General features: G+C 40.6%; 1 protein-coding gene across 1 annotated transcript; it reads left to right on the top strand.

The window, feature by feature from the left end:
• Positions 1–9,336: 9,336 nt before the first annotated feature.
• On the top strand, positions 9,337–9,741 carry LOC110930857. The gene has a single exon (XM_022174247.1). It carries the CDS (start codon positions 9,337–9,339, stop codon positions 9,739–9,741), a length of 405 nt encoding a protein of 134 aa, XP_022029939.1.
• The last annotated feature ends 2,662 nt before the right edge of the window (positions 9,742–12,403 follow it).

Here is a 12,403-nt window from a genome sequence, read left to right as displayed (position 1 = left end):
CAAGAACCCATTCTGAATCCCATAGCAAACCACCCTCTAAACCTAAGAGAGATGATGATCGGCACTCATCAAATGAGAATAGTGTCCGTCCCAAGAAAATAATGTTCGATGATGCACCTCGCGCCAAGGGTTGCACGTATAAGTATTTTGTTTCCTGCAAGCCCCAAGATTTTACTGGGGAAAAAGGCGTTGTGGATTGCATGACCTGGCTGGACGAAATGGACACTGTTATGGATATTAGTGGTTGTGCTGAGAGGGATGTGGTAAAGTTTGTATCCTAGTCATTTAAAGGTGAAGCCCTAGCGTGGTGGAGGTCGTTGGTTCAAGCCTTAGGAAAGGTTGCTTTGTACAGCATGTCATGGGAGCAATTTGTTGCTCTCATCAAAGAAAACTACTGCCCTCAACACGAGGTCGAGAAGATAGAATCTGATTTCCTATCTCTGGTCATGAAGAACTTAGATTGCCAGGCATATCTTACAAGTTTCAACACCCTGTCCAGATCGGTTCCGTACCTTCTGATCCCGGAGCCCAAACGGATCGCGCGTTTCATTGGGGGTCTGGCCCCAGAAATCAAGGCTAGCGTGAAGGCCTCTTGGCCCGTTACATGTAGATCCATGGCAGATATATCTCTGTCTCTCACACTGGATGCAGTGAGACAGAGATCATTGAGAAATGCTGACACTGAGAAGAGGAAACATGAAGATGATAATTCACGTAGGTCAAACAAGAAGCATAGGGGGAACCGTGACCACAAAAAGGGATCTGAGACCAAGAAGAATGACCAACAGCCGGGCGATAAGCCCAAGTGCAATGTTTGCAAGAAGCACCATTTCGGGAGGTGCATGTATGAACAGAAATCCTAGCCGAAGGCGTGTGGGGTTTGCAAGTCCTCTGAGCATAGGACTCTTGAGTGCAAGAAACTAAAGGATGCAACTTGTTATAGTTGCAATGAAAAAGGGCATATCAAGACCAACTGCCCAAAGCTAGTGAAGAAGGCTGAAGAAGGGAAAAAGACCAATGCCAAGGTCTTTCAGATGAATGTTCAAGAGGCTATCCAGAACGACAATGTTATAACCGGTACGTTTCTCATTAATGATGTATTCGCAAGAGTATTATTTGTTTCTGGAGTAGATAAATCCTTTGTGGATAGTAAGTTTTGTGAGTTGTTAAAATTTCCTGTTAAAGCCTTGAGTGTGAATTATGAGGTAGAGTTCGCTGATGGGACTATGGAAACAGTCTCAATTGTGTTAGATGGATGTGTCATATCCATTAGGAACCACTCATTTCCTTTATCCATGTTACCCTTTAAACTAGCTGGTTTCGACATAGTGTTGGGTATGGATTGGTTATCGCATAACCAAGCTCAGATTGTGTGCAACAAGAAACAAGTGGTGATCAAGACTCCGTCTGGAGAACCACTTACCATTCAGAGAGATACTCGGCATGGATTGCCTGCACAAGTGTCTATGCTAAAGGCATCCAGATGTTTGAAGAAGGGATGTGTCATTTATATGGCACAGGTGACCATTGGTGAGGAGAAACCCAAGATTGAAGACATCCCAGTCATCTCTGACTACCCTGAAGTTTTCTCGGAAGAACTGCCTGGTTTACCACCAGATAGGCAAGTGGAATTCAATATCGACATCATTCCAGGAGCAGCGCCTATTGCAAGAGCGCCTTATAGATTGGCACCGATAGAAATGAAAGAATTAAGAAAGCAGTTGGATGATCTGCTAGCCAAAGGTTTTGTTAGACCTAGCTCGTCTCCATGGGGAGAGCCAATCTTGTTCGTAAAAAAGAAGGATGGTTCGATGCGTCTATGCATCGATTACCGTGAGCTTAATAAGGTTACTATAAAGAATAGGTATCCTTTGCCCAGGATCGACGATCTGTTCGATCAGTTGCAAGGAGTAAGCTACTTTTCCAAGATTGATCTAAGGTCAGGCTACCATCAATTGAAGGTCAAGGACGAAGATGTGCACAAGACTGCGTTTAGGACTCGTTATGGTCATTTCGAGTTCTTAGTGATGCCTTTTGGGCTCACTAATGCACCTGCCGCATTCATGGATCTCATGAATCGCGTCTGTAAACCTTATTTGGATAAATTTTTCATTGTCTTCATCTATGACATCCTCATATACTCAAAAAGTCAAGCTGACCACGAGAAGCATCTTCGATGTATTCTTAAATTGCTTCATTAAGAAAAGCTTTATGCCAAATTCTCCAAATGTGAGTTTTGGCTACGAGAAGTCCAATTCCTCGGACATGTAGTCAGTGAGCGTGGTATCCAAGTGGATCCCGCCAAGGTAGAAGCCATCATGAATTGGCAGGAGCCGAAAACGCCTACGGAAATTCGCAGTTTCTTAGGGCTAGCAGGATACTACAAGCGCTTCATCGAAAATTTCTCAAGAATTGCAGCACCCCTAACTCTGCTGACTCGCAAGAATAGCAAGTTTAATTGGGGCCCTAAGCAGCAAGAAGCTTTTGATATCCTTAAGCAGAAGCTAAGCAATGCTCCTGTGTTGACATTGCCGGAAGGAATAGAAGAATTCGTAGTATACTGTGATGCATCACACACCGGGATGGGATGTGTGCTTATGCAGAAAGGCAAGGTCATTGCCTATGTTTCACGTCAGTTAAAAGTGCATGAAAAGAATTACACCACCCATGACTTGGAGTTGGGTGCCGTTGTATTTGCACTAAAGCTATGGAGGCACTATTTGTATGGCATTAAATTCGTGATCTATTCCGATCACAAGAGCCTCCAGCACCTGTTCAATTAGAAAGATTTAAATATGAGGCAGCGACGTTGGATGGAAACTCTGAACGATTATGACTGTGAAATAAGATACCATCCAGGTAAGGCCAACGTAGTCGCAGATGCCTTGAGCAGAAAAGAAAAAGTGAAACCGATAAGGATCAATGCCAAGAGCATTGAAATCAAGAACAGTCTGAATGAAAGATTGTTAGCTGCACAGAAGGAGGCTGTGTCAGAAGCTAACTATCCTAACGAAAAACTAGGAGTAACTGAAGAACAGTTATCCTATGGAAAAGACGGGATTCTGAGATTAAATGGAAGAATATGGGTTCCTGTTTATGGAGGTCTTCGGGACGTTATCCTTCAGGAAGCCCACAGTTCCAGATATTCCGTTCATCCTGGAGCGGACAAAATGTACCAGGATCTGAAGGCAAAATTTTGGTGGATATGCTTGAAGAAGTCTATAGCCACCTATGTGGCAAAGTGTTTGACTTGTGCGCAAGTAAAAGCTGAACATCAAAAGCCGTCAGGCTTGCTGCAACAGCCTGAACTTCCCGAGTGGAAGTGGGAAATGGTGACGATGGATTTCATCACCAAGCTGCCAAAGACAAAGAAAGGAAATGATACAATATGGGTCATAGTTGATAGACTGACTAAGTCAGCATATTTCTTACCCATTAAAGAGACTTATAGCTCTGACATGCTGGCACAATTGTACGTCGATAAGATTGTGTCTCTGCACGGAGTACCCGTGGCTATTATTTCGGACAGGGATACCAGATACACGTCACACTTTTGGAAAAGCTTCCAACAATCTTTGGGCACACGCTTAAACTTCAGTACGGCTTACCACCCTCAGACAGACGGACAGAGTGAGCGTACAATCCAAACGTTGGAAGACATGCTTCGTGCATGTGTGATTGATTTAAGTGGTAGTTGGGATAACCACCTACCATTAGTCGAGTTCTCATATAACAATAGCTACCATACGAGCATTAAGGCTGCTCCTTTCGAAGCCTTGTATGGTAGAAAGTGTAGGACGCCCGTTTGTTGGGCAGAAGTTGGAGATGTCCAGATGACAGGACCTGATATAATTTTTGAAACGACGGACAAGATTGTCCAGATTCATGACCGTTTGAAAGCTGCCCGAGATAGGCAGAAAAGCTACGCAGATTTGAAGCGTAAACCTTTCAACTTTGAAGTAGGTGACAAGGTATTGCTTAAGGTATCACCCTGGAAGGGAGTGATGCGATTTGGTAAGAAAGGCAAGTTAAGCCCGAGATACATTGGACCCTTCGAGATAATCGAACGTGTCGGATCGGTTGCCTATAAGTTAAACTTACCGGAAGAGCTCAGCGGCATCCATAATGTGTTCCACATCTGCAATCTAAAGAAGTGTTTCGCTGATGAATCGCTAGTTATACCGCATACGGATGTACACATCGATGAGAGCTTAAAGTTTGTTGAAAAACCGGTGTCGATCGAGGATCGACAGGTCAAAAAGCTTCGAAGGAAATATATACCGATTGTAAAGGTAAAATGGGATGCCCGTAGAGGTCCCGAGTACACGTGGGAGGTAGAATCCACAATGAAAGAAAAGTACCCTCATTTGTTTCAATAAATCTCGAGGTCGAGATTTCTTTTAAGGGGGTGAGGATGTAACACCTCGAAAATTTGTGTCCTATAATGTATTGACACGTGTCAAGGGTTTGCACGTGGTAGTAAATACTAAAGAGGGACTAAAGTTGACAAACATAGAAAGTATGGGAATTTAAGGGTTCAGAATGTCAACAAGGGATAAATATACTTCACAGTAACCCTAAATGATGCTCGTACCCCCAAAATCCACACGCGGAGTACTACCGCTTGGAGGCGTGACATGACCAGGATCAAGCCACCAATCATATTAATCATGTAATTAATAAGTAAAAGTAAATGTTATTCAACCCAACCAATATGAAAGGTGTTCCAAACCATAAGTATATTATCACTGTTAAGCGGAAGCGTATAAATAAAAACCCAACATAAGTAAAGTACGAAATGTCATAAAAGTGTTTATCGAAACATCCACAATCCGTGCCCACAACGACCGCGCCTCCCGTGCAAGCTCCATAGTACCTAAGGTCCTGCAAGGCATGTAACAGAGAGTCAACAACTAGTTGAGCGAGTTCACAGTTGATAGTTCAGTAATCGTAATAGTATATTATGCCTTATGTTCGTTCATTAAACCACGTATCGTATTAATTCGTATCTCGGCCCTCTAGGCATGCATGCGAAGTTTAGGGGAAGTTTCCCAAGTATTCTAGACTAGATATATTTGTATCGCAGCCCACCGGGCATGTATGCGAAGTTTAGTGTACAGTTTTGTAGCCATTCCAGGCATGTGTGCGAAGATTAGTTCTATTATCGCAGCCAATCCCGGCGTGTATGCGAAGAAAAGTGTATGTATCACTAGTCTAGCAGTATCTATCAATAACCTTCCTCTCCCGAGGACAATATCACTAAGTTCCATTAACTAGGTACGTTCAAGTAAGTCATCCAAACCCATTCCCAACCCCGGGAATCCCATGCCTTGGTAAGAGTGTGAACTCACCTTGTAATTAAATAGCGCAATTAAGAAAACTTTTGTAATTAAACGACGCAATTAGCATAAAGCCTATCTAAACCCAAAATTTCGACACCAAACCTTTTACACCCTGATGTAAAATAATATTTTAGGATTTTTAAAGATTTTTAATTATTTTTAACCTGCTCATAGCCGGCGGTTATGGCATTGATTCGGTAAATACCAAATATACCCTTTTCGATCATAAAATGAGTTCTACATGGTATTTTGACCCGAATCCAATTGCTAATGATTTTAAATAATAAATAAAGTATTCTGAACTTTATAACCTGTTCAGAAAACTCAGATTTCCTGTAGAACCCGGGAATCTCTTTTATAATCTTTAAAATGACCAAAATACCCCTACGGGACGTATATTGGGATTAAACTCGTTATGGTCATAATGGAAGGTATCCTACTGATACCAAAACCTATTCGCAGCATATTAACTTAGGAAACCTGTGTAGGACTCTTTCGGTTACCCGTTACGCCATTTACGCATTCGGTCCGGTTTATGTAACTAGTTTGCATAAATTAGCCGAAACAGGTCCAACCTAGTTATTTTTACCTCGAAATCCAGAATGTGTGTAGTTTACCCATAATGTACAAGTCTCCGAACTTGTTGGGTCCAAACCACATTCCATTCCCGGTTTTCGCCTTTCATGCGATTAAACCGTATTTATCCTTTGAAACTAACCGGTCTAAGCTTAGGCTAAATTAAAGACCCGTTAGGTTTCTAATAGGTTATTATAAACCTTCGTTCCAGAATAGGAGACCAGTAAAAGATACTTGCATTGCTTGTTGTGGTTATTACTTGCTCAGGTAAATACTTTTAACTTATTTTCCCTTATACGGGCTTGGGGTACGGTATATAAAATACCGCTTGGCCGGGCAATTGACCCTAAATCATTAGTAGTTGGGTATTATCAATGTGACCCGCTTGAAAATTGGTTTTGTTTGTTTTACGCCTTTGGGAGTTTAATGACCATGTCCCGGATATCCTTGGCATCATTTTACGAAATGGCCACGACCTCGACACGCGGGTGTAGGCGTACACCCGACAATGTGTCCATACTTTTAAAGGTATAACAGTTGGTTTTCTCGCCGCGGTTTTGTACTATGTGGCGTGTCAATTAACCTTAAACCCGGCACGAACCGGGCGACTGAACGCATAATGAACATGTAATTCTTTTACAAGATTAAATTTGATTAATTATCCCAAGTTATAAAAGTTTGTGCCTCATGCATTCAAATCAATTTTATTAAACTTTTTAAAAGTGTTGGTTGAATGTATTTACCAGTGTAAACTGACGTATTTTCCTCAAAAAGATTAAATGCAGGTTCTACATGAAATAGGCTGGCCACTCCTTAGCATCGTTAGAGTCTCGCAAGCCTGGATGCTACTATCTGTTGAACATTATTTCCTATTTTATTTTTGATCCCCTGTGGATTATTTCGACTACTTGTGATACTTGGATATTACATTTAATGGTTGAAATATATCTATCTTTATGCTTCCGCTGTGCATTTAAATATTGTGTGGTTTGACTATATTGTTGCCAACTAAGTCACGGTAATCCCCCACCGGGCCCACCGGTGAAACGTGTGAAAAATCGGGGTGTGACAGTTTCGCATTGACCTAGTTCCCGGTACATCACTGATTGCTAAGTCGCCGTACAGACTAGCCCCGACAGAAATGCAAGAACTCAAGAAGCAACTACAAGAGTTGCTTGACAAGGGGTTTATCCAACCTAGTTCGTCACCATGGGGAGCACCCATCTTGTTTGTCAAGAAGAAAGATGGGACGATGCGCATGTGCATCGATTATAGAGACTTGAATAAAGCCACTATAAAGAATAAATACCCTTTGCCCAGGATCGACGACTTGTTTGATCAATTACAAGGGGCAAGCTATTTCTCTAAAATAGACTTGAGGTCTGGATACCACCAAGTGAAAGTTGCACCAGAAGACGTACCTAAGACTGCCTTCAGGACTAGGTATGGTCATTATGAATTTTTGGTAATGCCATTTGGATTAACCAACGCACCTACAGTGTTCATGGACCTCATGAACAGGGTTTGTAACCTTACCTCGATAAGTTTGTGATCGTTTTTATTGATGATATCCTTATCTACTCTAAGAACGAGGTCGAACATGAATAACACCTAAGAGCAGTCCTTGAATTGCTCAAGAAAGAAAAACTCTATGCAAAGTTCTCTAAGTGTGAATTTTGGATACGTGAGGTGCAATTCCTAGGCCACGTGATAAATGAATGTGGAATACAAGTTGACCCTGCAAAGATCGAGGCCATTAAGAAATGGGAAGTACCGAAGAATCCCACTGAAATCAGAAGATTTCTGGGGTTAGCAGGATACTATAGAAGGTTTATTCAAGACTTCTCAAAGATTGCAACACCATAAACCACACTAACCCAGAAAGCCTCTAAGTTTAATTGGGGACCTAAACAAGAAGAAGCCTTTAACACGTTAAAGCATAAGTTATGTAGCGCCCCAATATTGTCACTTCCTGACGGAATAAAAGATTTTGCCGTCTACTGTGATGCATCTCACTATGGTATGGGATGTGTACTCATGCAAAGAGGCAAAGTGATTGCCTACGCCTCTAGACAGTTGAAGATTCATGAACAGAACTACACAACCCATGATTTGGAACTTGGTGCCATAGTGTTCGCATTGAAAATTTGGAGGCACTATCTTTACGGTACAAAGTGCACTATCTATAGTGACCATAAAAGTTTAAAACATATATTTGAGCAGAAGGAGCTCAATATGCGTCAAAGACGATGGATTGAGTTATTAAGTGATTACGACTATGAGATCCAATACCATCCAGGTAAGGCAAACATAGTAGCAGATGCTCTAAGTAGAAAAGAGAAACCTCAACCAATAAGAATTCGTGCAACCAGAATAGAAGTTAAAACTAGTCTCTTGTATCAAGTTAAGAATATACAACAAGCTAGAAGCCTTAAAAGAGAATCATATTGTAGAAGAAAGAATGATTGGGAGACTGAAGCTACTGACAATGGGAAATGATAATATCCTTAGGTTCAACAATAGGATATGGGTTCCTAATTTTGGATGACTGCAGGATACAATCTTAGAGGAAGCTCATAAGTCTAAGTATTCCATTCACCCTGGCAGTGACAAGATGTATATGGATTTAAGGAGAGATTATTGGTGGCCAGGAATGAAGCGATCTATTGCCCATTATGTGGAAAAGTGCCTTACATGCCTTAAGGTGAAGGCAGAACATCAAAAACCCTCTGGATACTTGCAACAACCAGAGATCCCATAATGGAAATGGGAGAAAATCACCATGGATTTTATCATGAAGCTCCCAAGGTCAAGTCACGGTTATGATACTATTTGGGTAATAGTGGACAGACTAACCAAGTCTGCACACTTCGTGCCAATTCGTGAGGACTATAAGATGAACAAGCTAGCTCAAATTTACATCAAAGAAATAGTCTCACGACATGGGGTGCCTGTATCGATCATATCAGACAGAGATAGTCGTTTCACATCTAAATTCTGGCAACGTTTCCAACAAGAGTTGGGAACCAAGCTTAATCTAAGAACTGCATATCATCCTCAGACGGATGGGCAGAGTGAACGGACTATTCAGACATTAGAAGATATGCTTCGGGCTTGTGTAATTGATTTTGGTGGAAGTTGGGACACTCATCTACCACTCATCGAATTCGCCTACAATAATAGCTATCACGCCAGCATCAAAGCTGCACCTTATGAAGCTTTATACGGAAGAAGGTGCCGCACTCCTATCTGTTGGACGGAAGTAGGGGAAAGTCAACTATCAGGACCAGAAATCATTGTGGAGACCACAGAAAAGATCCAGCAAATAAAAGAAAGGATGAAAAGTGCTCAAGATCGACAAAAGAGTTATGCAGATCAGAGGCGTAAACCCCTAGAGTTCCAACTAGGGGATAAAGTAATGCTTAAGGTATCACCTCTGAAAGGAGTGATTCGGTTTGGAAAGAAGGGAAAGTTGAAACCCCGATACATTGGGCTGTTTGAAGTAACAAGCAAAGTAGGACCAGCGGCTTATCGGCTAAAACTTCCTGAACAAGTGGCAGGAATACATAATACTTTCCATGTATCAAATTTAAGGAAGTGCCTAGTGGACGAAGCCCAACAAATACCCCTGGAAGACGTACAGGTTGACGAAAAACTCAACTTCATTGAAGAACCACTACAAATCGAAGATAGGAAGGTTAAAAAGTTACGCAAGAAGGAAATCCCGTTAGTCAAAGTCAAGTGGAACGCACGTCATGGACCCAACTTTACATGGGAACTAGAAAACATAATGAAAGATAAGTACCCTCATCTTTTTAAGTAATGACAAATTTCGAGTACGAAATTTTTGTAAGGAGGGAAGGATGTAATACCCCGAATCTTAATGTGCTGGTTATAAACGTGTGAAATATGTAATTTATATTTCATATATTGTTAAACGAGTAAGATGATTGTGTGAAAGGTGAAATATCTTGACAAACCTTGGCTAATATAGGAGACCGTTAATATTAATAATTAAATATATTATTCTTTTTTACCTTACTCCGTTTTTAATGAAACTTAGGTTAAAACGTAGATAAAAATATGCTCGTTCTAATGACATATTCGTCGTTTTATAAAACGTCATATTTTAAAAGTTATACAAGAAAAACGAGTTAAGCAGCTGAATTAATATATATAAGCAAGCAAGCTAGCAGGTCAAGCAGGTAGGTAGGCACGTCAATTGAATCCCACATGGACCAGAAAGGGATTTGAGGTGCCTGCTTGCTTCCTTTAAATAAGAGTCTCAGTAGTTTGTTTAGGTACCAATTTCTTTAACGGGAATGCTCTAGTATAGAGAATCCTGAGTATACGATACCCCGTTGGGTGTTGTTAGTAGTCGTTTTTGGAGCACGAGTAGGAGCAGGAGTAGGGAAACTCTACATCAACGTGTCGTAGATAGTTTTGAGGTATACTCTCGTTTAAGTTTATGTTTAGTTATTTATTATTTTTTTTAGTAGTTAATATTAGTTTTATTATTAGTAATAATATATACTAGTAGTAGTAATAGTGTTAGTATTATTTTTAGGTACTAGGGTTATTGTCAGGGGTGGGTATTGGGTAGCCTAGCCTTAGTTAGGCATGGACTGATCACCCATGCTTAAACAAGGTAGGGTTAACCAATATCCAACCATGATAATGACTAGTTAGGTGTACCATTACCTAACCTAGGATTATGTAATTGTGTCAGGACCTTGAGACATAACCCAATCGTACTAGCGGCAGTTAAGCAATTGCTAATCAGGTGAGTCATCATACTTGTCTTTTAAACTGTGATAGTATACTCGTCCATAACTGGTAATAATGAGAATGCTGCAGTATGCATGTGTCAGTAGGGGTATATGGGATCCTATTATGCTTAATGAGGTGTGTCACTCTGGGAAGGGTAATAAGGTGTTATACCCACAGGCACTTCGTGCTTATAAGGTCCAGCGACACACACTCATACCTATGTGACGGCCGTAGGGGGACACAGCTGGAGGACCAGTATGTCTCTTGTACGGTGGTTTGTGACAAGTCAAATGTGACCTATAAGGTTCAATGAGGCCCAACCTGACTATAATGTGGTCACATGCCCATATTGTGTATGCATATAATGTAAACTTGGGTCTGTCTTTATAAAAATTGTATAGTATGAGCTCACCAGTATATATCTGACGTCGTTTTGAGTATACTTATCTCAGGCGAGTCATGAGGAAAGCTATAGGAACTACTTGACAGTTGTGGAGGTTTAGAAGATCAAGGAGTTCTTAGTTGCCAAAAGTTTGTAAATAAATAAAGTGTTGTACTCAGACAATTATAAGTTTTAATGAAAGTTTAGTTTGTTTCCGCTGTAAGTGTATCAATTGTGCATAATCACCCGGGTTACGGGGTGGGTGTTACAGTACTACACTAGTATGGAGTGTAGGGAAGTAAGGACCATAAAACTGCGTCACTAGGTGATAGTTTAAGTGCCGGAAAGTGCCTAAAACCCACTCTAAGTGCAGAATTCTGTGTTAATTAACAAAATTCAGCATTTTAACATGCTAGTAATGTGCAAAAATATGGCAAAATGGTCCTGTATGCTTTCCTAAGTGCCGGGAATTAAAAGTGTCACAAAAAGTGACATAAAAGACACTAAACGGTATAACATAGCACTTTAACGGAACGGTATCTAATTGAACAACCGGACATTACCCGGAACACCAAAATATTGCAAGAAACATTGTTTGTATTTTGCTGAGCTAGTTATGGTTCCCGAGCACTATGACACATTACATAATACATGTAACACACTAAACATTAGACTTTACATCTTAACCCCTAACTAATCACCTATTTACCAACAATTTACAGATTACCCCCCCTCCAACCATGTAAATGACGACTCATATGGCCCCCCACCCTCAAAGATTGCTTCATATCTTCCATAATCCCCATGAAATCTCCTTGGGATTTGTTGTAATCCGATGTAAGATTTGTAGTGTACTTGAGTGGACATACAACCATTGGATAATAGGAATTGGTGATTATAAAGACCACTATCTTTTTCATAATCTTCACATCAACAAACTCACTCTTCTCTCCCTCTTCATATAAGCTACGGCCGAACATACCCCTCTACACACAAACCATTTTCATTTTTAATTCCTACAATCCAAGCTTGACTTGAGGTGATACAAGGTGATTTAGGAGGCTCGGTGCTCACGGAACTTGAAGGACCACCTTCGTTTGCTATTATCCACCACATTTTCAACCTTGTTCATCCCTAGCTTTAAGCTAGTTGTAAAACTTCTTTAAACTCTTGTTTATTTCATATTCTTAATGGTTAAAAGATTTATTATGATGAAATAACTAGAACACTAAAAGATTTGAATCTTGAATCATAAGATGAAGTAAGATGATACATGAGGAAATATGTTAAAATGTGTTGTTTTGAATGTGTTGATGATTACTTAACGGATAAC

Source organism: Helianthus annuus, chromosome 1, assembly GCF_002127325.2.
Source record: "Helianthus annuus cultivar XRQ/B chromosome 1, HanXRQr2.0-SUNRISE, whole genome shotgun sequence".
Classification (NCBI taxonomy): domain Eukaryota; kingdom Viridiplantae; phylum Streptophyta; class Magnoliopsida; order Asterales; family Asteraceae; genus Helianthus; species Helianthus annuus.
The sequence above is the reverse complement of the archived record's forward strand: the minus strand, read 5'-3'. Positions and strand labels throughout refer to the sequence as shown.

Excerpts from the sequence above, each read along its gene's own strand:
- LOC110930857 (XM_022174247.1), top strand. The coding sequence starts at position 9,337 with ATGCTTAAGGTATCACCTCTGAAAGGAGTGATTCGGTTTGGAAAGAAG.